This window comes from Musa acuminata, chromosome BXJ1-7 (genome assembly GCF_036884655.1).
Source record: "Musa acuminata AAA Group cultivar baxijiao chromosome BXJ1-7, Cavendish_Baxijiao_AAA, whole genome shotgun sequence".
Taxonomy (NCBI): Eukaryota; Viridiplantae; Streptophyta; class Magnoliopsida; order Zingiberales; family Musaceae; genus Musa; species Musa acuminata.
This window is the reverse complement of record NC_088333.1, coordinates 41,099,866-41,125,000: the sequence shown is the minus strand read 5'-3', so window position 1 is coordinate 41,125,000 and position 25,135 is coordinate 41,099,866. Positions and strand designations below refer to the sequence as shown.

Below are 25,135 nucleotides of genomic sequence, written 5' to 3'. Positions count from 1 at the left end.
CAATGCATAGAAGAATTTACTATTCTTGCAGAAGAACCTTCATATTTTGTAGAAAACGATGACACATTCCATTTGGTTCTTCATGGAGTTTAGTTGCCTCTATTTTTTTGGTCATTTTCTTTATCTCACTGAATCCAGAATTTTAGACACACTATCACGTGGACCACCACAATTCATGTAGTTGAAGTGGGGTTTGAAGGCAATGTGGCCCGCCATGCTGCTGCCGTTATACCTGGTGTTCATCTCTATTGGATTAGAGATTCATTGGGGTGTATAGTATATCTCTATGTGGCTCACAAGCCACGAGCGATGGTCACTCTGATACCATATATGTCATAACTCGAGCCTGAAAACCATATGAGCTAAACCTTCAATAAGGAGCACTTCAAAGATTGCTATTTTGAGGTAGGTGGGGATCATATTGTGGGACTAATTGGACCACTGAATTGCAATTATACTACCATTACACTCCAAAAAAAATGTATGTGCGAGTGATACTGTAGTCATACAGAAATTCAATCGGACTGGTGTGACAGCTTCTATTTTATTCATTGATCAACAGTCATTAGGAATCATGCGGTACACTCGTAAAAGTTACTCATTTATCTAGAAGGTAGAACTTATGTCTTTATATGTGGATTATGCCTTCCTGCTAGTGTAAAACTTTTTGTGTTATTATTTGTTTCCTTATCGATGAGAGCCACCCTTTCCTTTATCAGGAAGTAAACTATTCTCCAAATGTAATTCAAATTTTTTAATCTAGTCGTCCTATTGATGTAACCTCAGCTGAAGTTATTCATGTGATTAATATAGTGAACCACCTACTTCATAATTTACATAAGACATTTCTGAATTAATTCTATGTTGAGATTTTGCCCATGTGGTTGTTGTAGATGAGTTGAAACTTACCCATCAAGAATCATGGTCCTAATGTCATTATTGACATCAGAGGTTTCAAGCTTAATAAGGCAGGGATATTGTGCTGTCTTATTTTTCTTGTATTTGGGCAGCAAATACTACTAACTTATTGTGTATTATATGTATATATCTGCAATTTTTGCTATTCCATTAGTGAAACAATTTAGTTTTGGCTACAGGGTTCCCTATTGAATCAACTGGCTATAGCCAACAAGAGTTTGGGTGGTGGCACCGTGGTAGTGATGGCTGAGAGGGACAAAGAGGAAATGGAACTAGATATTGCAAAAATGGAATTTGACTTTAAGGGAACATCAGTCATTTGCAGAAGTGGGAGTCCTTTGATTCTTGCTGACTTGAAAAAGGTCCACTTGAATTCTCACAATACATCTTTCCTAGAGGATCTTAGTCATCAAACTTTATCTTCTCTTGAGTTACTTTTCTTTGTCATGTTTTGTAATAGTACTTGGACATGGCTAGTTGGCGACTATTGCTCTCTGTTATTCTGCTATATTTACTTGCTTGCTTTCTTTTAAATCTGTTTGCAGGTTTCTGTTTCTAAGGCCCGTGCAGTTGTAGTCCTAGCTGAAGATGGGAATGCTGATCAGGTAACATTTATCAGTTGTTAGAGTTGTCATACTTTATAGGACAAATTATTGAATGTCTTTAACTGCAGAGTGATGCACGAGCATTACGGACGGTATTAAGCTTAACTGGAGTCAAAGAAGGGTTAAGAGGTCATATAGTTGTTGAACTCAGTGATCTAGATAATGAAGTCCTTGTTAAACTTGTTGGTGGTGACCTTGTCGAAACTGTTGTTGCTCATGATGTAATTGGCCGCTTAATGATTCAATGTGCTCGCCAGCCTGGTCTTGCACAGGTTAGTTGTGAATCATGCGTTTCTTTTTGTTTTCCCTTGTGGCTTGATTTTTCTCATTTAGTTTTTTGTTACTTACGGGAACCTCTGATGCTCATGCTTGAGCAATAATCCAACTGAAATGGATGTTTATCATTGTCTTTTTAAGAGTTGTATGATGCTATAAATTATGTTCACAATGCTTTCATTTTCAATTTCATTCCAATCATACTGACACAAATAGATATTATTCTGGATACCTATTGTTGCTGTTTAGCTAGAACTGTCAAGTCTTATTTAACTGTCATAAAATGCATCCTTCTCCAGTTACTTTGTAGTGATCGTTTTAATCAGTGTAGGCTATGACTGCTGTTTTAAATCAAGGTCATGTGATCCTTCAACTAGTATTTAGCAATTTGCTCTGCCTGAATTTAAATCTTGTCTTTACCCTTGTACATATGTGCCGTGCTTGATGCTGGATATTATGTGCTCTAGTATAGACTATAGACAGTTAGAAATTTCCATCCCCAGACCCCGCATTAGCGGGAGCCTCGTGCACTGGGTATGGTCCTTTATTTTCTCTCTGCAATTTTTCCAAGAGATATAACAAAACATATTCTTTTTTCTTCTTTTCAAAGTAAACCTTTGTGCTGACATGGACCCTAGTTTGCTGTACATATAGGACTCCACCTACCTTCATTTTTGGATCCTGTTCTATCCCTTCCATTCTCCAGGAGCATGGTACTGCTAAAAAAATTTATGTCGAGTGGTATAAAGTGATAGTTTATTCCTATCACTTTCCTTTTTTGATGTTTCAGTTGTGAACTTGCGATTAATCCTTGTGCTTAGAGTTTATTGGGTTTGGACAGATCTGGGAAGATATCCTTGGGTTTGAAAATTGTGAGTTTTACATCAAAAGATGGCCTCAGTTGGATGGGATGCAATTTGAAGATGTACTTATCAGTTTTCCTGATGCTATACCCTGTGGAATAAAAATGGCATCTTGTGGTGGAAAAATCATATTGAACCCCGATGATTCATACATTCTGCAGGAGGGTGATGAAGTCCTTGTAATTGCAGAGGATGATGACACCTATACCCCAGCAGAACTACCTATGGTGATTTCCTTCTCTTGTTTATATCTATTATTTGTTTGGAATACTTATAAAAATTTTCACTGGGCAGCTTTTATGATTTAGAAGATTTCTAGAGATGTGGCCATGTCACAACAGGAAGTTACAGTGTATTTTCCTCAAGGCAAATTGTCCAAGCGCCTTGTTCTGCTTCATTTCCCATATTCGTCTATTAATTCACAACAGTGTTTTTCTTCTTCAGCATTGTTTAGAGCTAAACTTGTGCAAGCAGTTGAGTTTCCATGTTGTTTCTCACTAGTTGATGTGTATCTTATCTATAGCTGAGTGTATACAATGATGAGGTTTTGTAGTGCATTCTTTTTGTGGTGTATTACGACCGAAGGCAAATTACTATAGTTACAGAGAAAAAAGAAAGGAACATCATGTTTTTATCAGACTAACTGAAAATTTTTTAGCGGGCATATAAAGTTGCAAACAGCGAAAAAAAATAAAAATAACCTTTTAATATTTTTTAATTCTTTGTAAGATCTAGTACACTGTTCTACAAAATGTTGCAGCATGAGATGTACAGTTAACTCAAATAAGACAGAAAAAGGATTCAGTAGACTTGTCTAGATAAAGGTGTTCAGGAATCTCATATGTCAGTTTAACACAGCAGAAAGTTTAACTGCCTTGAAGGAAACACAATAAGAACTCTCATAAATTCTGATCAAAGAGGCAGTGTACATAGACATTATCTGGTCTTATAAAAAGCCACAGAAGATACTACCATGTGGCTGGTGACAAAATATAGATGATATGATAGTGGTAAGTTTATTCTTCGGAGCCATAATCTTCTCTTTTTCTATTACTCATGCAGGTTCGGAGAGGATATCTACCCAAAGACTTCATTATGCCAAAGTCTCCAGAAAGAATACTGTTTTGTGGTTGGCGGCGAGATATAGAAGACATGATTATGGTAAATTACAAGGAATCAAAAATGATATTTCAACCATTATGTGGACAAGCATGTGGTTTATAGGTACCTCAGGTAGTTTTTTTTAGAATTTTGACTTTTGAGGGAACCTTGTGTAGCAATCACAGAATAAAAGTGTACTTATTTGATTTTCCAAACAAGATAATATTGGCAGTTATGGAACAGAGTAAGTATTCACATTGTTTCAACTTTTAACTGTACCAACTCTGGCTGAAGTAATATTGTTTAGAAGGCTATTTCTAGAATTTCTACAAGGGATTTAACATATCTATTGTATTTTGCAGATTCCTCTAGAAAATTTGGTTTCTTATTGTCAAACATTTTTTCAGTTAGTGTCATGCACTGTTACAGATATTTGCACTTAGTTGATCATTTTTGTTTGAATAAGCTCTTCTATGTTGTGCTGCATATCGGATTCTCACTACATCCATTTAAATAAGCTTCTACATTGTGTTGCATATCAGATTTCATATTTTCTTTACTTATTTATCTTAAGGAGAAAACATATTATGTGTGGAAAATAAACCCAACTGACCTTCTGCTCCAAATTATGTTTTTAATCCTCCTTTCATATTTCTCTGTGAGCTAATCACCCTATCGTTAGAAGTTTTTGGTAGTTACGAAATTATTTTCTTAAATTTTCTGACTGCTGCTAATTTGGATATATTTGAACTGACCCTCATCGTATCAATAGTCCAATATAACAAATTAATGCAGATGTCGCTGGAAACAGTCCTTTCTTATTAAAGATCATTTTATGCTGGTTGCAGACCTTTTTCATGCATTCCTGTCCTAGATGTGCTTTTTGTAATCTTTTTGCTTACATTGATATAGCTTCTGATGTGAAGATACATGACTTTCTATGTCACATTTGAAGTAAAGGGGATTCATAAATATAATTGTTCATAAAATGGCTGGTATTCCATACAGGTTTCAAATATCAGCGACAGAAACAAAAATTTTGACCTTTTTCTTTTGATTACCTTGTTCATTATCTTCTATAGACATAGTCAAGTCACAGCTACCACAAGAATTTTGGTAGAACTAAGAACTATTTGAACTTGCCCTGACTCTGTACAGCTTGCTAATACCTCTGTTTCTAGATGTGATATGCATTTATGTATATGTATGCATTATTTAAGTACTACTCTGTACAAATGTATGCATTAGTATGCAGATGTGTATTCTTTTTCTAGCTTTTGAGGACTTCTTCACAGATTTCTGGGGTGAATATCATTTGCTGGTAGACCTTTGATTCCATTTGTGGTTGAAGTTTAAAACTAACGTGGTTTTGCTGAGAGATAGTTTTTTTTCCATATTTTATGTTATAATATCTATTTCCATATATTGTTTTCTTTTCAAAATAATAAATTGTGTCATTACTAGCAACACTCAAAATGCTGTTTGAAACAAAATTACAACCATTAGCTTGATCACCTAGCTGGTTTGTTCTGATGACCCTTTTGCGCATAGTTTTGTCTTAACTTTTTCAATCATTGTTCTATTTACTCTTTAGCAGTTAAATCTCCAATTATGACTAAACTGCAGTTTTAAGTGTTTTCATTGCTAGGTTATCCGTAGTTGACATACTAGCTTTGGTTATATCACAAGTAAAATAGTCTTGCATTTAGCTACTGTGTTCTATTCTTATTATTGGTAATTTATTTTGAAGAATAATATTTACTTTATGTCATTCTTAGTCTTGTCGGGACAGAGCTCAGTGTATAAATGTTCTTTGTCAACTAGAGATTTTCGCAGGCTCCAGAAGGTCTTACTTGCAGCAAATTTTGGTGTTAATATAGTTTTGAAAATACCTACAGGTGTTGGATGCTTTTCTAGCACTCGGATCAGAGTTGTGGATGTTCAATGATGTTCCTGAGAATGAGAGGGAGAAAAAGCTTATAGATGGTGGTCTGGATTTCAATCGATTGGAGAATATATCTCTGGTCAACCGTGAAGGAAATGCTGTCATTCGACGTCACTTAGAGAGCCTTCCGCTGGAATCATTTGATTCTGTAAGTTAAATTGAAATGCTAACTTGTTTTCTTTTTTGTGCTTTATGAGATTATACTTAGAGCACGAAGGATCTTACATTGATGAAAGCTAAACTATTGCATCAATCTCAATTTTGACATATTTTACAGATCTTGATTTTGGCTGATGAATCAGTAGAAGACTCAGCAATACAAGCTGATTCAAGATCTCTTGCAACATTACTTTTAATCAGAGATATTCAGGTTGAGGATTGAAATTTCATTTAGTTTTTGGCAGGAATTGTCTGTAGTTTTCAGTCATTAGCCTTCTTATCTTTGCATTGTTATCTCTAGGCAAAGCGCCTTCCTTATAAAGAAGCCATAGCCTCTCATGTTTCAAGAGGAAGCTTCTCTCATGGTACTTGGATTGGTGATATGCAGCAAGCATCGAATAAATCTGTCATTATTAGTGAAATCCTTGATCCTAGGACCAAGAATCTACTGTCCGTGTCGAAGATAAGTGATTATGTTTTGTCAAATGAACTGGTGAGCATGGCACTGGCAATGGTCGCAGAAGACCGCCAAATAAATGATGTGCTGGAAGAACTTTTTGCTGAAGAGGTACAATTATTTTGAACTTTCAAGTTCTAGAAGTGAGACAATATTGGTTTCTTTTTGTGAAGATCTCAGCTTATAAGCAAAATTGGTTCTGTTAAAGTTGTCTGCAATTGAGTATCCTCAATCTGGCCCTGAAATAAGCTCCATTTGTATAAGTGTTATTAAATAAGGAATTATATCAGCAGAAGTTCTGAAACACTCACCACTTACCAGAGTTACTATTACATAACCAGAAAGTACAGTTAAAGAAATAATCTATTCAGTTTAAAAGGTAGGATTACTAGATTTTTATTCACACTTTACTAGTTGCTTGAAAAAAGTATGTAGCTAGCACAGGGCTATTTTGGTCAGATAGCAATATCCAAACGATAGCATAAGTTAGTACTTTTACCTTATTCTCATTTCAAGTCATTTTATTTTGTTGATATTAATACTCAAACCACACAAGGTCATAATCTTGTAACTCATCAGTGCTCTTGATTAAATGTTGTCTAGCTCGTACGTGAAATCGTTGTTAATTTATAGGCCATCAAACTAATTGTTTTGATGGAGCTATTTGTTCTTATTTTGCTTACTTAAGCTCATCTGTTATATTTTTGTTCTTGAGTCATAAATATAAACATTTAAAACTGAAGGTTTAGACTAGGTGGAAAATAAGACTGAATTAATGAAATGCGATATTAGTAATTCAAAGAGAAGTGAGGGTGTAGTTCATATGGATGGTAAAAATTCTTTGAAGTAGAAGTTTTGGGTAATTTGGATTTATGATTGATGTAGATATTGTTTATTAAGTAAAAGCAGAGTGATTAAGATCGAGATGTGGCGTTGAGATTTTATAAGATAGATGACAAAAAATTTGTTTAGCCATTATGATAATGTTGAGGTTGATTCATGGGATTATAAAAAAAAAATCAATTTCTTATTTGCAAACAATTAGGTATTGTCTTGATAGGCTACAAAATGGAGAAAATTGTTTATAACAATATACACATGTTTAAATGAAATGGATAGATGCTCTAAATAGACAAGGGGAAACTATATAACTATAAAAAATATGATTGTTGTTTATTTAACAAAAGGATATTCCCTTATTTACAGAGCTCAAGGTTGGGTATAGATCCATGTAGCTAATTCCAAATGGTTGGGAGTCGGGACATTATGATCTCTTGTTGGTGCATTCCTAGTTCTTTTTGTGTTGACACATGCACACATACATTAGCATATCTGTGCATACAGATAAGCTTGAACATAATTGGGGGGACTGAAAATGCTTAAGCTCACATGATGGCTAGAGATATATTCTGAAGTAAGGTTCATTATATCACGGCATACCGCTCGGTACAAGCGGTACATACTAGTCTGACAAGGGATTAGTACACGTGGTATATCGATATACCCCCCATGTACCATGTGTTAGTACGCTCAGTATGTATCGTACCGATAGTTGGTCAGTACATCGATACAGATCAGTAAGATAAATTATGTTCTAAAGTATCATTTTACTTTGATCAGTTTTTGTAATGCTTCATGAAGTTATATCACCTGAATAGGTAATTTCAAATTTTAGAGAAGCTTAACTTTTCATTAATTGTGATTGTTAAGTTGTTAATTCTTGCATTGGTTTAACTATGGTTTGAGCAATTAATTAATTCTGTATCAGGGTAATGAAATGCAAATTCGTTCTGCTGATCTTTATGTTCGTGAAGAGGAAGAAATGAATTTCTTTGAAATAATTCTACGGGCCCGACAGAGGAAAGAGATTGTCATTGGTTATCGCCTTGCAAATTCAGAACGAGCAATCATTAATCCACCAGATAAAAACGTGCGACATAAGTGGTCAGCTGAAGATGTTTTTGTTGTTATCGCTGAGAAGGAATGAGATTGTTTGGTGCGCAATGCATCAAAATGACTTTCACCATGGAGAAAATAAGTTGTCATCCCTAACTAAGACAGTGAAAGCAGAATCAATGAACCAAGGTGGCATGACATTTTGACAAATGAATGTCTAAAGAAGCTTTAAGAGTCAGCTAGCTGATAAATTAGGAAATCCTGGCAATACAAATTCTGCAGTTTCAACACAGATCTTTTTTGTAGTAAAAAAAGGTCATAATGGATGCTTTAATTTTGTAAATTGATTCTGCATTTGCAAATATTCTTTAATTTCACATATTTATCAGAAAAATTATATGTATATACTAAAAATAAGAAAGAAAAGGTGGTTGAGAACATTTACAGGCTAACTTTTATAAATTCAATAGACAATAGTGCAGCGCAGCTTTGGTTCTTATAGTTATCTTAAGTATTTGGCAAAGATGGTTATGAAATACTTTCCAGTTTACAGCAACTCTTCCTGTTTCTCATCTGACCCTTATTTCGAGCTAATTGCCTTGTTTCTCATGTCCATTATTTTATATATTCAATTCTCGTAGAGTTATTATTGTCAGTTTCTGTGCCTCAATTTCCTTCAAGTCCACGAAGGGCAAAGGATTTAAATATTAGCAGATGCACTGGAGCACAAACTCAAATCTTTAGCTGTAACTGTTGGTACTCTCTTTTTATATTAGATGTTCTGTAATTTGTCATCTATTATTTTACTCGTGTGAAACTTTGTTGAGCAGTATGAGATGCTTTTTTGGTCCTCATCTCCATGGGTGTAATTGGTGCAAAACTATTATTTGTAACCTCTGCAATTTTCAGTGTTTGTTTAGGGAGATGTAAATGTATTATCTTGCATACAATAGTAGCATGGAGCATTTTTATATTAGATGTTTTATTTTTCTGGTAGCAAACTATTATAGAGGATTCATCATCTGAATCAAGTTTAAATGCATTGACACATCAAAAGAGTGCGTGTAAGTATGCGAATGGATTTATGTTTTTATGTCTTCCCCTTTGGATTAGCAACATCATTACAAGGCTTCCAAGTTCTTGTTAGGTGATAAGGTGATTTCTGGTGCAAATGATGTATGTTGATGATATTTCATTCTATTATGAAGCTACCAAGAGATCTTGAGATAACACTACTTCAAAATTTTTGTACTTGTCAGTAAGAGGTTCATTGATGAAAGGACTAAAAACACTTGGTTGGATTTCTATTAACATGCTTCATTAGTTGGGTAATTGACAGTGAATTTTGATCTATCAAAGTTCTTTTTTAAATATTTAACTCAGAATTTTTATATATTTAACTCAGATTTTTTATATATTTAATATCAAAGACCCGAACCCGCATCGGGCCTTTTCTCTTTGTGATCAGCGACGGCTCCAGAGGACCAGGCCGAACGATCTCGGGCGTCGGATCTTGGGATCCGCTAGACGCGGGTAGCTTCTAGGGTTGCTAATGAACCCGTAAGGCGACCTCCCTATAAACCCTTCGCTCCGCTTCGACGCCGCGAGCACAGCAGCAGCAGCGAGGGAGGAGTGCGGTTGGGATGGTGAGATGACCTCAACTCTTCTTACACTTTGTCTACGGTCATGGATCTACTCACCTAGAATCGATCTCAATCCTTTCGGTCTACCTTCGTCGCTATTTCTCCCTAGATCCGTGACTTTGTTCCGAACATTGGAGATCTCGAACGGGAACTATTTGGCTATTTTTCTTCGATGCGTTAGGAGTCCCCACATCGCGATCGGTTGTAGGGCTTTCAGTAGTTCATTGGCGATTTGTATTTGCTTGTGCAATTGCGTCTACTTTGTGCGTCAGGCTGCTGGATGGCTATCTCTGTCGCTCCCATCTCTTAGCTTTACTGATCGTAATGCGCTTTCTTGGATTATAAGTCTCGAAACTTTTTGGGGGAAGAGCTTGGTCTATGTTGTTCATTTACTATGGTACAGTTCCGTAGTCTATTTTCTCTTACAAGTGAGCCTCTATGGTCCTCTGTATGACATGTTTTGTCTCTACATTTGTATTTGGAAGGATGCAAGCGATTGCTGTTTTAATCTTTGGCCCTTTCTTCACAAGATATGGTTGATTTTGATTATTTATGATTCCTGTTCTGGTTATACCAGTAAAACGCTGGGTGACTTTCGTAGGTGATGGATATACTAAAAATTGTTTATGAATAGTGAAGTTCAGTTCAAATTTGCTATGAATTTTCTTTTTAATATCTCATATGGCTACTTTTTATATACTGTATTCTATTCGGTTGTTAGGCATTGAAAAATTATTTCTCGTCATTCTAGTAAAAACTTGTGGTGTTCTCTGCTATGTGTATCACCATAATTAGTTTGTAGGAATCATGGTTGTTATGTTTATACAAAGCTTACTATACCACTATTGGCTCTTTTTTGACCTGTGAGCCATAAGCTTTTGAAACTCCGCACCACAGCTACCACAGTAAATTGTTCTGTTTCTTTTTTTTGCCTATTCGATGATGAACTGCTGTTATCATTGCTAATTTTTTTTGTCATAGAAGGCAAATCCAAGTTTATGGTAGCTTCATAGTTTTACTTATTTATCTTGTTGGTGAAAAAAAAAAAAGATTGCGAGCAGTTTTCTTATACTGCAAGATGCAAGAGGTTATATTGTAGGATTTAACCCCTAACTTCATGTCTTGTTGTCTCAATATATTCTTTCATTTACCTTTTGATTTCACTAGGTTTTCTATATTTTTATTCCTCATCTTCTGTTACTTGGACTTCTAGGTTGTTTGATATTCTCTTTATAGTTTTAAATAGTTTTACTGGTTTTTACATAATTCTGGTTGAATTATTTAATGTTTTGTTTGTTAGTGAAGGGCTTTAAATCTGTTAACTGAGTACAACAATATTTTTAATTTTTCAGGCCTTCGTCAAAAGTCAGAAGACCAAGGCTTACTTCAAGCGTTATCAAGTTAAGTACAAGAGAAGAAGAGGTATTATTTTATATTCCTATATTTTTTGCTTATCAGACTGCTGTTGGTTAGTTAATATATATTTCTCGAGTGTGCAGTGGGGAAAACTGATTATCGTGCAAGGATCAGGCTTATTAACCAGGACAAGAACAAATACAACACACCTAAATACCGATTTGTTGTTCGATTTGTATCCTAGGAAGTTGTTGCTAATATTTCTTTTTGCCTTTTCTTAAACTTATCAGTGGCAATTTTTGTTTGATGCTTAATAAGATATGTGGCTAGACTAACAAAGATATTGCTGCACAAATAATATCTGCAAGCATTGCTGGTGATCTGGTTCTTGCATCTGCATATGCTCATGAACTCCCCCACTATGGGCTTGAAGCTGGTCTTACTAATTATGCTGCAGGTAATTCTCTACTGGCTTGTTTCTTGTTTAAGAATGTACTTTATTGGTGAAAAATCATTTTTGCTGCTGGTTAGCCTATTGCACTGGACTTCTCTTGGCACGACGCGTTCTGAAGATGCTTGAAATGGATGAAGAATACCAGGGAAATGTAGAGGTACTACTTCTGTATTTTATGGTGATATCGTTTTGCCACTTTTGATGGACATCTTCTGCATAACTTGTATGTCTTTGTCAGGCCACTGGAGAGGACTTTTCTGTTGAACCTGGTGAGAGCAGAAGGCCTTTTCGTGCTCTACTTGATGTTGGCCTTCTGAGGACAACAACAGGCAACCGAGTATTTGGTGTTCTTAAGGTATATTGCTTTTTCAATGTTAAGTTCTTTTAGCTTTAGTATTTTGTAAATTTTAACGTGCTTTTAAGCTTCTAAACTTCTGTTTTTTTTCCTACCATAGGATGCTTCTTTGCTTTGATAACTCAATTGTTCATAGACTTGAGTGCTGCATGTGACATTATGTCCATCTATCTGTTTTGTTTGATACAATTCTGTTGTGTGACTTGACTCTCCTCTCTTGTTTTACATCTGTGAAGCTGTGGTCATGGTCAATGTTTTAGTTGTGAGCCAAGACTCTATTGAAGGTTTCAAAACCTAAATATTAAGGCCATGGTTTCCATAAGTTGAAGCCTTGAACCCCTTGGGCCTCTTGTCTGGTTAAGAGGAGTTGCTGCTGCTGCCCCTTCTTAGCCATGGTTTTTTTTTTGGGATTCTTAAACCCTTCCTTGCAGCCTCCTTTTTGTACTCCCTAGGTTTTGCTGATAGTTTCTTGATAAATTTCTTGCAAGTACTTAAATCTAGATACCCATGAATTGGTCACTTTTCTTCATCAGCATGAATTTCTTGTCCAATGTGGCTGATATACACTGAAGCATAATCCTTGGTAGCAATGATGCTGATATTGATTGGGCACCGTTGCAAAACTGGGTGACTTTATATGATAACTGATCACATAGGTGAATTTGAAGTCTGTCTTGTTGCTGCAATGTGATTAAAATCTGCACTGCAGTCCTGTGCATGTTCAAATCAGTTACTTATAACCTATTTGGGATTTGTATTTCACCTACTTGTGTTACCATAATTTTCTTGGTACCATGGCCAGCATATGTACAATTGGAACTATTTCCACTTTGTTTTCATTGTATGAAAAATATCATTATGTGCTTCTTCTTTTATGTCCATCAAGAATAAGTCTTACCTTGCTTTTGCTTTGGCCTCTTCAATGCATATGATGTTCCATGATATGTTCTTGCTTCCTATTCATTTTCATTCAATTCTTAGCATGACAAATTGGAAGCAAATGCATGACATATGTTGTCAATTATTTTTGTGTCTTCATCTTTATTTGGCTTGGGATTTATTCACAGTGCCAATAAGTTTCCAAAAGTATGTGACTTTTGGTTGCTCTTCTTTTTCTTTTATAGTAATTTTCTACTGTTAGTGATTGATAGGTGATACTAATATCTTATGGATTCATTGTATTTGTGAATGTAGGGAGCATTGGATGGTGGACTTGATATCCCTCATAGTGACAAGAGGTTTGCAGGTTTTAAGAAGGATGAGAAACAACTTGATGCAGAGGTTCACAGGAAATACATCTTTGGTGGTCATGTTGCTTCATACATGAAGGTTGGATACTTTTCGCTGCCCTGTTACTTTTGCCTGTGAATTTAAATTATTGTGATACTCATGCTAATACTATCAACTCACTACATGCATACACATATAGACAAACAAACATATTACTAAGTTATGTATATGTATCGATGTGTGTCACACATGCCCAGGCATCCATGTGTACACACAAACACTCTCTCTCTCTCTCTTCGTTCGTTCAGGAGATATGGTTCATTCTTGGAAACATATCTACTGGTCCTTGTTTATTCTCTCTGCATTTCTAAAATTTTTAAATGTGTTGCTTCGAAGCATATTACAGATTCTCAGTGGATGTTTTATCATTGGTGATTGTTGCTTATCTTGACCTTTTATTCCTTCCTCTCTTAGACATTAACGGAGGATGAGCCAGAAAAGTACCAGGCACACTTCAGTGAATATATCAAGAAAGGAATTGATCCTGATGACATGGAAGAGATGTACAAGAAAGTTCATGCTGCCATTCGTGCAGATCCAACAGCAGTGAAATCCACAAAACCATCACCGAAGGAGCATAAGCGGTAGACACTAACTAGTCACATTCGGTTAACAAAATATCATCGTTGTTAGGACACACTCAACTTCATCCTGATCAATTTGGGTTGCTTTTGCAGATATAACCTGAAGAAGCTCACTTACGAGGAAAGGAAGGCTAAACTTGTTGAACGATTGAACGCCCTTAATGCATCTGCCGGTGCTGATTCTGACGATGATGAGGAAGATGACTAGTGAACATTTTTTTTTTATATTGAAGTGCTATCTTTGTATCGTAGCTGCGGTCATCCATACTCGTCTTGTTGCATACGACTCTCTGGTGTTGAGCGAAGTTTTGTTGGTTTAATCCACATTCCCCCGAACGTACAATTGACAATCGGACTCTAATTTGGTGTAGTATGTTGTTGTCGGAAATTGTCAACCTTTAAAACTATCTTCTGTGCTGTGGGATGATCGCTGGTTCCTTTTTATGCTGCTTCTTGGTTTCGGTATCGTATCCTTGCAGATACTCCAACAGCTGCTGGGTTGATCTCATGGCATACGAACGCTGCGCTTGAGGGGATTCGACTCGGGTCGTCGTACGGTCAGTTCCCATCGGGATCTAACCAACAGTTAATTATGATCATCATGAATCTGATGCGCGCATCTAGACGTGTTTAGACGGCTGTGATTGCAGATATGCGATTCGTACAAGAAAATCTTTTTCTGGTTTATTTAGGCGTCGGAGGCACATGAGCACCGCCTCCCTCCTCTCCCCCCGCCTTCCCCTTCCCCTTCCCTTTCTTTCCTCCGTTCTTTATATCTCCGTTGAATACTTATCTCCCCCTTCCTCCACGGCGTGAGCATAGTTTTGGTTGGGTTCCTGATCTGGCGATGCTTCGATTGTTCTTTCAGAAGCCACCGCTGCTGCCATCCGCCATCCCGAATTTCGTTTTCTCCCTTCTTTCTGCCTCCCTCGAGAAGACTCTACTTGAAACTTGAGGTTTTGGTCTCCCTTCTGTTCCCCCTTTCCTCCGCGCCGCGAATTTCTTCATTGGGTTCAAGAAATTGGAGTTCCTGATCTGGTGATGCTTCGATTTGCAGAATCCACCGCCGCTGCCATCCGCCACCTCGGAGCTCCGTTCCTCTCTTCTTGTTACCTCCGTCCAACAGATTCTACTTGAAACTTGAGGTTTAGGTCCCCCTTCCTCCATTAGGGTACGGCAAGAACTTCTTCGTAGGGTTCAAGAAGGTTCTTGCAGGAGCCTCCGCCGCCATCCGCCATCGCGGAGTTCCTTTTTTTCCCTTATTTCTACCTCCCTCCAAAAGATTCTACTTGAAACTTGAGGTCTTGGTTCCCCTTCATACCCCCACTTCTCCGTTAGGGCACGCCAAGAACTTCTTTCTTTGTTGGGTTCAAGAAATCGGAGTTGCTGATCTGGCGATGCTTCGATTGTTCTTGCAGAAGCCACCGCCGCCACCATCGGACGGTGACGATGGCGTTGGTGGGGGTAACAGAGACGCCGTGGAGGCGACGCTCTCTCTCCTCCGGAACCTCGAGTCGGTTCTTTGGTCGGTTATCTCCTCCTGCGGCCGGTACGAGGCCCGCCTCTGGCTCTGCAACACCGTCTCCTCTATCCACTCCATCGCCGCAAGGGACCAGCTCCACCTATTCTTGGAGCTCCTCAGATCCGAGCGGTCCAAGCTGGATGTGGCTCCTCGGCTTCTGCAGATGATCTTTGAGAAGCGGCCACAGAAGGCCGGGCGTATCCTCGCGAAGCGGTGCTACTTGCTGGAGAAGTTCTTTCATGGTAATTGTTACCTGTATCTGGTGATCTCACATTTTGTTTCATCTTTGTCATAAAATTCACTTCTTGTTCGGGTTATATAGTGCATTCATATAATAAATGGACTACGGTGGTATTCTCATAGGCTCAAAATATTGACTTTGGGATATTTTGTCTGATTAAAATAACAATCTGGTACTGTACTGACTTTTATCTCATTGGCTTATATTGATAGCAGTTATGATAAATCTGATATTGGTGTCTGATTTACTCATGTATGTGGTTTTACAATACACAGGAAACCCGAGGCGCATCTTCCTCTGGTTTGATAATTTCGCTGGCGTCGGTGAATCAGGACATCAAAAAGGAGCTAGGGCACTGTCTCTGTATGCTTTTGCAAATCGGGATGTTTGCTGGGAGGAGCTTGAGTGGAAGGGAAAGCATGGGCAATCACCTGCGGTTGTTGCCACAAAGCCTCATTACTTCCAGGATCTGGATATTCTGCAGACCATAGAGAATTTTCTTGAGTATGTTCCTGATTTTTGGTCCTCCAGTGAACTTGCGGAGTCAGTTAAAGATGGTGAGATCCTGAAGCTTGATTCCAAATATTTTGTAGAACAGTTTGTAGGATTGATGTACAAAGAAGATTTAGAAGATATATGGGCAGCAATTGAAGAGTTTATACTGGAGGAGAATTTCTCCTCACTTTCACAAAATCTTCTCATTCTGCTCGATGAAGATAGGCTCCTATTGTTCTTGAAATCCATCAGAAAATGCATTCATTTGAGTGGTCAGTGCCAGGATTTTGGATACCCATCTTGTTGGCTCGAGAATCTTTTGGCAACATGCGATGACCAAATATCTCTTGATGAACTTCTCTTATTAAATGCTGTTATTGGTAAGGGCAGGCAGCTTCTACGTCTTTTGGCTGATGAAGAACATGAGGAAGAGAAGGGAAAGGTAGACACAATTTTGAAATCCAAAGTGACCCTTAGTGACGCAGACCATTGGGCTCTTATAAAAGAATGTGTAAATATGAAGCAGCAGGTGGCTATAAAAGTGGTTGGGCAGCTGTCTTGGGTTCTTCACTATTTGTTGGCGAGAGAATGCATGACAGAACAATCATGGGAAATTCTATTTAAAACTAATGGAATACATTTTCAGAAGGCTGATGACTATTCTTTGATACAAGCTGCTGGAATTAGAGAATCTGATCTTGATAGTGATGTTGAAGGTTGGGCAAGTGGTGGTAAAAAAAAGTGTAGGAGGGACAGGAAGAAAAGGAGGAAAAAGTATCATCGTGATTATAACAGTTCGGATGAGATTGAGATTGAACAAACCAATGCATGGCAAGGTTTGCAGGCAGGAAGGAGTTGGTTTCTTTCAACAGATGGCTTTTCTTGTGCATGGAATATTGTATGTATATTTAACTTTCTTTCATTTAAATAGTAGGCTTTATCAATGTTTTCTTCAATCCACAATGATATATTAGACAGTTTGCTGCTAACACTGTTTAGTCCTCCATGGTTTCCGAACAGTTTTCAAATTTATAGTTAGTGGAATTCAAATTGTCTGTTATCAGATTATAGTGAAGTTGTATTCAAACTCTCATGACTTGACAAAATCATAACATGTAAAATTTTCATTTTAGGCTTCAGAAATTTTATTTAGTTACTCTTAACAGTCAGTATTTTGTTCAGTTTGCCTTATGCTGCCATACCTTACGGGAAAAGTAGATCTGAAAGCATATCTGAAGTCATGTGTTTCTGGTTTGTTATTTTTTCTTTGTGTTTTCCCCTCACTAATTAGTGGGCAATGCTTTTGAATAAGTTTCTTTTGAACCTTATTATAATAAATTGTAGTCGCATTTTATAGAACCCTCAAACATTTGGAACCATCCTGGAATCATTGTGATTGTTTGTCTATGCCTGATGTTGTTTTCCACCTCTCCCATGTTAGATACACACATTCAAGTGTATTTTCCTTGATTCTTGCCTAATCTTTGAGGCTGACGAGGCGTGATTGTTGATCATCCTTGATGAAATGAAAACTAGTTTGTGGGTTGAAATTCCTGATTAGCAAACTGGATGTTAGGTGGAGAGTGGCATGTGGCATGTGGCTTATCATAGAAATGGAGAAACTGATGCAGGAGATGTGGAGAGATTATGTTAACGCATGAAAAGATACAATTTATCTTGGAACACAGAATAGAGCTTCTGATTCCATCCTTTCTTTTAATTTGATCAAACCCTGAGTTGTGCCTATAGTCCCAATTGTAGAATTCCACGGAGATGAGAGACATGAAACCTCGGGGGCTTCTTGTTCCAGCTTTCGCACAACAGCTGCTGACTCGTGTTTCTCTGCCCATAGGGTCTTGTTTGATAAGGATTGGTTTCTTGTTCTATCTTCCCCTCCTTTCAAAGGCGGAGTTGCTTTCCTTGTTTTATTCAGCCTTCCGGTCTAATCCAATGTCCAACAGGGTTGCACACTTTTCTATCATGTGCAGGATTCCTTTTTTGAAGTTGAATTCTATCTGTAGAACCTTCCAAATCAGTGCAGCTGCTATCCTGGCAAATTTTAAGTTGATTGCCTGCTGACCTAGCACTGGAAGGTCATCCGGATCCCATGTTTTGGCAAGTTGGCCTATTGCTAGGGTTGACCCATGGTATAGTACTTTACAAGGCTGATTACAATGCCATTGTGGCCAGCCTAGTAAAACATGCAGCCAGACATAATTGGGGTGTCTAATTTGGGTTAAGAGTGGTATCTTCTCATGCTTCCTTATTTTTGCATCACAATCATTCTACTGCCTTGATCATACCAAAACTCTTATTGTGTTTTATCCTCCTATTTCACGTGCAATATCTGGTGAATCACCAACAATTATAATATTATGTATTCTGCTCAAGATGTCATGGTTATTGCATAATTTTTTCTTGTCTGATTACTCAGAAGCCCATATTATGTTCTTTTTCATTTTGGTGTCATGTGAAATAGCTAAATAATTGATAATTGTGAAATAGTTTTCCATCATGACCTTTTCGATACCTTGATCAAATAATTTTTAAATAATTGATAATTGTTAAATATTTTTTTGCTTGGCTTATTCAATGCAGTATTACCTATTTGGTATAGAATACAGTATAACCAGATCAACAGAGCAATTAAAGAAAAGTAGGAAGCTCAATTTGAGAAGGGTTTTTTTTTTTTCCTGTTTGATTGTTGCAAAATACAGTTAGCATCTGTTATGGTGTGTGTTATTTGCTGTCGATATATACAATTTGATTCGAGCTATCAATATATTTGGTCCATTGCAAGTTACTTTTGTTTTATAGTTTTGTATACGCAGATCCATCCTTTGAAGGTTCACAGTTTTGATGTTAATTTTGACCAATCATCAAAAGAGGTCTTATGTTATTGTTGATCTTTGTTTGAATTTTGCATTTCATTGTTTTCATGTTTATCTTATTTTTAGTTTATGCTTGTCATGCAGGCTGATTTGCCTGAGCATCTCTCTAGGCACTGCTTTAAAACCTGGACGAAGTGGATTTACTCCAAGTGTTGATCTTCCAGTGTAAAAAATCAAATTTTAGATGTTGGGTTACAAAGTGGTAAATGACTACTTCGATTTGACATTGTTACATCATCATACCCTTTCTCATACTCGATAGAGATTCTTTTCTTTCTTGGTTCCTTTCTTCCTACAGCTATAGATTTATTTTGCAGGTCAATTTTGGCAAGCAGCGTGCGGCATTCACGGACTGTCAATTTTGTTATGCAGGTGATTTGCTTTGCGCTGAGTCCGTCTGTCATTTAAATTCAACGATGACGGTGTTCATGTACTGTCAATTTCGGTATGCAGGTGATTTGCTTTGCGCTGAGTTCATTTGTCATTTAAATTGGTTGGTTAAATCTCTAGACTACATACTCTTCGGGTATGCCCCGTCACATCTCGTTATTTGTATTCAGGTCGAAGATAATCATCTACGTGGGGGATGGGAATTTGGTCATTTGGAATCCTTCTGACAAATGACCGGTGTTTTTGCATTCATCTCCTTGCCCTAAAAAGATAAGATCCGCTGAAATGGAATGCTTTACTGGCTTCTAGCGGGTTTGTACGTTCATTATTTCGACGGCTATACAACCATTGTGTGTGCCTACTCATCCTCCAAAACAACATGCAGAAAGTTTAAATGTGAATGGCATGCTGCTGCGTTGTGCCACAACAGCCTTTCCATATTTTTTTTTTTGCCGTTGCAGAATGGGGACTTTGAATACTTAAAGCAAAATGCGTCTTTCAATATTATCAGTATTTGAACATTTTATATCATATGCGCCTTTCATGTCGCATTGTAGTTCCAACTTAATTCCTATGTGAAAAATATACATACATACCCTCTAAGCCACGGTGAGTGCGTCAAATGCTTCCAACGGCATTTTACTGCTATCAGCCAGCCCTGCGAATTGAATCAAAGGGCAAACGAGTTAGATATGGCCTATGATCGATCGTACAAGCTGATATAAGAAGAAATTGTTGGCACACCAAGAGGAGTATATGTTGGTAAGGTAATGTATCGAGGGCAGGAGTTCCTCGAGTGTGGCATGCCATTCAAGATGTCAGACCCGGTCACACAGTCCCTAGGCTGAAAAAGACAATTTATCTAAATATATATGTGGTAGGTAGGTAAACACGGTTTGGCATGCGTACGTACGTACCTTATAATCCTTGTAAAAGCACAATCTGAGTTCTTCCAGTGAACCATGCTTGCAGACCAGCAATGGTGTTGCTCCAAACGCCCTTTTAATGGTGGATACAACATCCCCTAATGGATATTTTTCTCCGTTGGTTGCCAGAATACCAGCATTATTAAGAACCTCCTGCCAAAGCAAACGTACCACTTACTAAATAAAGATAATTATGTTATTTCAACTTTAGACAGCATATTTTGAAAATAATGAAAAAGGAGAATAAGTAACATAATTATGACTTCTGATATACGTAAAAAAGAAACAATTGGAAGAAAAAAAAAATCCAGTACACAAATTTGTTTAATTTTATATAAAATATAAGTAAAAATAAAAACATTTTGATCTCATGATGCAGTTGTGTTTTTACAAGATCCCACATACTTACCGTCATGTTGTTTTTGAAGTACAAACCAAGAGCTGTGGAGAAGTAGCTGTATTCATCCTGTATTATGGGGTAGGAACAAGTCCCATGTTTCTCTGCAAACCAAATGCATATGGAAGAATGAAAGAATTGTAGATAATATACAAAAACCATTTTGTCAACCACAAACTATAATGTTAGATCATATAGAAAAGCCAAATCATGTTTTCATTTGTGGTAAGGTTATGTACATTAATCCTCTCCAAATTCGCATTTCTAGACTGCCCTTTTCCACCCTAGTTTCTTTTAGCTTTCTTCACATGCAATTTCAAGCATTAGAACCTAGTGAATCTGAAGATCTGACCCTAGAATTGCAGAAGTTAGCTCTTGATTTCTCTAAAAGGATTGGCAATTGTGCCCTCATTGTAGAAATTAATGGCTGCAAGCAAAACAACGAATAATGACCTTGGACTAGAGAGATCTTATGAAATTTATTCCATTTTAATTTAGATACTAACTGTTCTTTACATAACTTCTATAATGTATTATAGAGGCATGGGTTTAACCATAAAAACAACCTCTCTGCTTGAGATAAACTAAGTAAATTTATCTTCTCCTGACCTTGCATTGGTCAAAGCCTCTGGACCACTCTTGCAACACATGTATTAAGCCAATATCAGTCCTAGCTTAATACTAGTATGGGATGCTTGACTTGGAACCAACTTGAAGTGGTTAGGATCCAAAGTTCTTGTACAGCTTGGCCTCATTTACCCAGCACATTGACCCAACCCAAATGTACATTTTGGTCAAGCTGCAATTTTAATGGGCTATCCAAATCTTTATATCGCCACCAAGAAACTTCTCTCGAAAATTAGTCTTTTTTTAGTCCCACCTCATAATTGCAGTTTTCCATATATTATTTTTGTTTCCCAATACCTCCATTTTTTTGTGTAGTTTTAAAGTTATAACATCCAGAGATAGGAAAGAGCATATAACTCTCTGACAATTTGGTTTAAATTGCATGTATTCGATATATATATATATATATACACACACACACATAACAATATTTGTATTATTTTCTTCCCTAGTAAGGAAGTTGGTCTATGATAACAAAGGTTAAAGAAGAAAGAAAGTAAGGATCTTACCCCACTGTCCAGATCCAAACATGAATAAGCACATGCATAAAAAAAAGGGATATAGGTTATACATTGTAAAAATTAGCAATAATCAATTACAAATTCCAGAAAATAGCTCCTACCTCATGTGCCCAAAACAATCCCTTTCCACCGAAGCAAAGAGATGAAGAACTGCAGTATAAGGATGGCCAATACTTCTCAAGAGTTGGTAACAACGAGGTAATCTGTGTTATCAGAACAAAAAGATAAACTATGATACATATAGCTAAATCCAAATAGAGGAAGAGAAATACTGGCTCTAAAATACAGAATATCAACAAACAGTGAATCTAAGCACCTTTTTTATATCAAAATCAGAGTGGCTGCAACATGCCGGCCAGCTCCCATCATTATAGTCAGTCCACAGTCCATCTGTCATAGGGTTTAAAATAACAAACTAGTCCAAATTACATGAAATGCAAAATTACTTCATAACAATAATACAATATAACAATTCCTTGTGTTGCTTCATAAGTCGAAGCAAAAGTTGTGTTTATGTATCTTTTTGTGCATATGAAATATGCGGAAGAATACGATAAGAACCATATTTCACAATTGAAATGATAACTGCAAGGTTGGGTCTCTTTTTCTGATTAGGAATGGATTAATCAATATCTTAGTCATCTAAGGCATGACAATCATTACAATATTAAAAATCATTTAAAAACTGATAATTGTGATGTTAAATAAAGAAATGATCAGTTTTTGGTCATAAATATCAAATTTATTTGACCACATAATTGTAATAGGGCATTGCAATATTAGTGCATAGGACAAAGAGATTATGAAAGAAGACTAGTATAATTGTTGTAATGACCATATCCTGATACACCCTATGAACATACTTGGGCAGTCTATACTGAAGAGAGTAGGTTATCATGATTGACTGGTCAGAAATATTTAAATAAAAATTTTGCCTGATCAATTCTAATTATTATCTCCATCCTACTGATCACAAGCCATGCATTTTCCTTCTCCCTCCTTATCTTCTCAATTAAACTAAACTACCATTTAGTAGTAGATATACAATGCCAGCCTCATGAACAAATAGGAAATCTTTATAATTTGCATCTCAATTTTAATAATAAAACAATGTCTAATTTAGTCACCAGCCCTCCCATGGAATAGATATTCACAATGCTTCTACCATCAATAATGGTAACTTATAAATAATTCAGCTAAAGCCATTGAGATTCCATCCAAAACTCGGACCTAACTTCTTTCCTGAGGATATCTCATTTTAGCAATAAGCTCCAAAAATTTGAAGCAAAACAACATAAATTCATAATAACAGAAACTTTGTCCTAAGAAACCCCATCAGCAATCTACAATGGTTTGGCTAACATCTTCCACAAAGAAAACGGAGGCTTAGTGCATGAGGTTCCATCCAACTAGGGTGTAGGAAAGGTCAATATATGCAACAGAATATATTTTCAGTCACACTAAACTGCAAGTTGTGTATGATAAAAAATTCAAGTGGTTTCTGATGTCCAAAAGATAGTTGTTACCAAAGGTTCACCATGAACTAGAAAGATGTCAGTGGGGCAACATAAATCACCAGGCTCTATCAGCTTGACTCGTATGCTCATTAACCTTAACAATGGCACTTGGAAAAAGTGCGCAACAACCTCTGTCCAACAAAGATAGCAGAGGCTAGGTGAAGTACAGGAGATTGACATGGTCAAACATCCTGATGTATCAAGGAATCCAGAATACATTGCGAGCAGGAAAACCAAGGATGATAACTTGATTTTTCGACTATTAGAACTTTAGAAACAATCTTTTTATTCCCAGGTTTAAGATAAACTATATTAATCCTTTCATGCCATCTGGTTCTAATAACATTAGAAGCAACAAAATCTTCCACCCCCAATAATTCAAAGTCCATTATGTCATTATATCTGATCATGTGTACTTTGATTTTCCTCCACAGATCCAGTAAACTCTACCTTCAATGGATACATGTAAAAGTCCTTTTCTATAAACCAGGTATACTTTAAATTCATCAGAGGAGATGACCAAAATAACCCTCGGTCTCCAAGATGGGTCTATTTGTTTTGAAGAGAGTCAAGCTGACGTGCAGGAGCAATGAACATTTGTTGGGTATTCTGGCTAAGTTCATTACTACATGGGATGGACAGATCCTACATCCTAAATTGAGGAACAATCATGCATCCCTAAAGAGAGACTCATGGTTATAAGGAACTTCACATATTACATCATCTACTGAGCATCTAATCTTGAATGACTGCACAAGTAAGAGTAGTATTTTCACCATATTCACCTCATTAAGCCCCCTTCAGAACAAAGATCTACTTCAAATTGTCCTACAAACAGACAAGAGGGGAAAAAAGGTATAAAGATAGTGGAAATTTAAACACTCATTGGCCTCTTCCAGCTGCATTAGAAGTCATCGAGCAGATTTCATTTCATTCTTGCAACATTTCTCAATTAATGACCGAAAGCAATTCGTGACAGCTTCCTACATGATAGTATTAGCTCATCCTCGTCATGCACCAGATACCATCATAAATAATTTGGAGGTTGATGAGTGAACAAAGGCTAAACCCTTCGTTCGATTACCAAAAGAAGAAACACTCAAGAAATCAAGAAGGAAGACTAATGAAAGAAAGTCACCAAGAGAAGCAAATACTTACGGATCGTAAACTCGGGCAAAGGGTTTGATCTGCAAAATCAAGATAAAGATGCAATCAGCGCAATATTCTTCCCGTCTTTCAAACATGAAACAGAATAAAGAATTCGACATAAAGAAATAATATAATCTGGACGGCAACAAGATCAAGAAACCCCAACAGATCAAGATGGCGACGAAAACACAAACAATCAAGGATCATAGCATGATCGACCGAACTCTCAAACCAAGAATTGGAAAGAAAGGCCAAATCGGCCGATCAATTCTCAAAGAGGGATAACCGAACGGATCACCTGCAGCAGGCGTTGGAGGAGCAGCAATGGTGGGTGGCCTGGCAGATGGTGCCCGGCCACAGCAGCGCCAGCACGAAGTAATCGAACTCCCGTTGCCCCGTTGCCACGACACTGTGGAAAGAAGGGAGGGGAAGCGAAAGCGAGCAGACGAGGACGAAGAGGAGACCGAGAAGCCTCAACACACACGCCATCGCCTCTCTCTCTCTCTCTCTCTCTCTCTCTCGTCTTTCTCCCAATGGTTCGACGGCTGATTGGGCTC

The 25,135-nt window shown here is 37.2% G+C and overlaps 4 protein-coding genes across 14 annotated transcripts in view; 3 read left to right on the top strand and 1 right to left on the bottom strand.

The window, feature by feature from the left end:
* The window catches only part of LOC135585259 (probable ion channel CASTOR), a 13,231-nt gene extending 4,632 nt beyond the window's left edge, over positions 1 to 8,599 (top strand). The window contains exons 4-12 of one of the 2 annotated variants that reach the window (XM_065193217.1): positions 1,098 to 1,280; positions 1,464 to 1,523; positions 1,592 to 1,795; positions 2,824 to 2,889; positions 3,725 to 3,823; positions 5,662 to 5,856; positions 5,986 to 6,078; positions 6,169 to 6,435; positions 8,093 to 8,599. In XM_065193217.1, coding sequence (XP_065049289.1) covers positions 1,098 to 1,280; positions 1,464 to 1,523; positions 1,592 to 1,795; positions 2,824 to 2,889; positions 3,725 to 3,823; positions 5,662 to 5,856; positions 5,986 to 6,078; positions 6,169 to 6,435; positions 8,093 to 8,311 — 1,386 coding nt within the window. In that variant the 3' untranslated portion in view covers positions 8,312 to 8,599. Of the gene's footprint in view, positions 1 to 1,097; positions 1,281 to 1,463; positions 1,524 to 1,591; positions 1,796 to 2,640; positions 2,890 to 3,724; positions 3,824 to 5,661; positions 5,857 to 5,985; positions 6,079 to 6,168; positions 6,436 to 8,092 lie in introns of both variants that reach the window. The other variant, XM_065193216.1, reaches the window with a different exon arrangement.
* Positions 8,600 to 9,779: 1,180 nt separating this feature from the next.
* Positions 9,780 to 14,309, top strand: LOC135679454 (large ribosomal subunit protein uL18). Of its 2 annotated transcripts, none has more exons than XM_065193228.1 (9): positions 9,780 to 9,866; positions 11,216 to 11,285; positions 11,363 to 11,454; positions 11,550 to 11,676; positions 11,751 to 11,830; positions 11,912 to 12,028; positions 13,223 to 13,357; positions 13,733 to 13,902; positions 13,996 to 14,309. In XM_065193228.1, the coding sequence occupies exons 1-9, from the start codon at positions 9,864 to 9,866 to the stop codon at positions 14,108 to 14,110; spliced, it is 909 nt and encodes a 302-aa protein (XP_065049300.1). In that variant the 5' UTR covers positions 9,780 to 9,863; the 3' UTR covers positions 14,111 to 14,309. The 2 variants fall into 2 exon arrangements, with proteins under 2 accessions (XP_065049300.1, XP_065049301.1); XM_065193229.1 differs by lacking the exon at positions 9,780 to 9,866 and adding an exon at positions 10,084 to 10,260.
* A 299-nt stretch (positions 14,310 to 14,608) lies between these two features.
* On the top strand, positions 14,609 to 19,972 carry LOC135585254 (uncharacterized). 8 transcript variants are annotated; one of them, XM_065193225.1, is made up of 6 exons: positions 14,609 to 15,666; positions 15,941 to 17,058; positions 18,978 to 19,048; positions 19,136 to 19,253; positions 19,424 to 19,496; positions 19,612 to 19,972. In XM_065193225.1, the coding sequence occupies exons 1-3, from the start codon at positions 15,300 to 15,302 to the stop codon at positions 19,002 to 19,004; spliced, it is 1,512 nt and encodes a 503-aa protein (XP_065049297.1). In that variant the 5' UTR covers positions 14,609 to 15,299; the 3' UTR covers positions 19,005 to 19,048; positions 19,136 to 19,253; positions 19,424 to 19,496; positions 19,612 to 19,972. The 8 variants fall into 8 exon arrangements, with proteins under 8 accessions (XP_065049297.1, XP_065049296.1, XP_065049291.1 ...); XM_065193224.1 differs by having other exon boundaries at positions 19,369 to 19,504; XM_065193219.1 differs by lacking the exon at positions 18,978 to 19,048 and having other exon boundaries at positions 14,610 to 14,858; positions 14,960 to 15,666; positions 19,369 to 19,504.
* On the bottom strand, positions 19,921 to 25,133 carry LOC135679455 (ribonuclease 2-like). 2 transcript variants are annotated; one of them, XM_065193230.1, is made up of 9 exons: positions 24,877 to 25,133; positions 24,588 to 24,616; positions 22,229 to 22,302; positions 22,014 to 22,115; positions 21,901 to 21,904; positions 20,777 to 20,868; positions 20,359 to 20,520; positions 20,186 to 20,285; positions 19,921 to 20,099 (listed from the first exon to the last, which is right to left on the bottom strand). In XM_065193230.1, the coding sequence occupies exons 1-9, from the start codon at positions 25,065 to 25,067 to the stop codon at positions 20,041 to 20,043; spliced, it is 813 nt and encodes a 270-aa protein (XP_065049302.1). In that variant the 5' UTR covers positions 25,068 to 25,133; the 3' UTR covers positions 19,921 to 20,040. The 2 variants fall into 2 exon arrangements, with proteins under 2 accessions (XP_065049302.1, XP_065049303.1); XM_065193231.1 differs by lacking the exons at positions 20,777 to 20,868; positions 21,901 to 21,904.
* Positions 25,134 to 25,135: the final 2 nt, after the last annotated feature.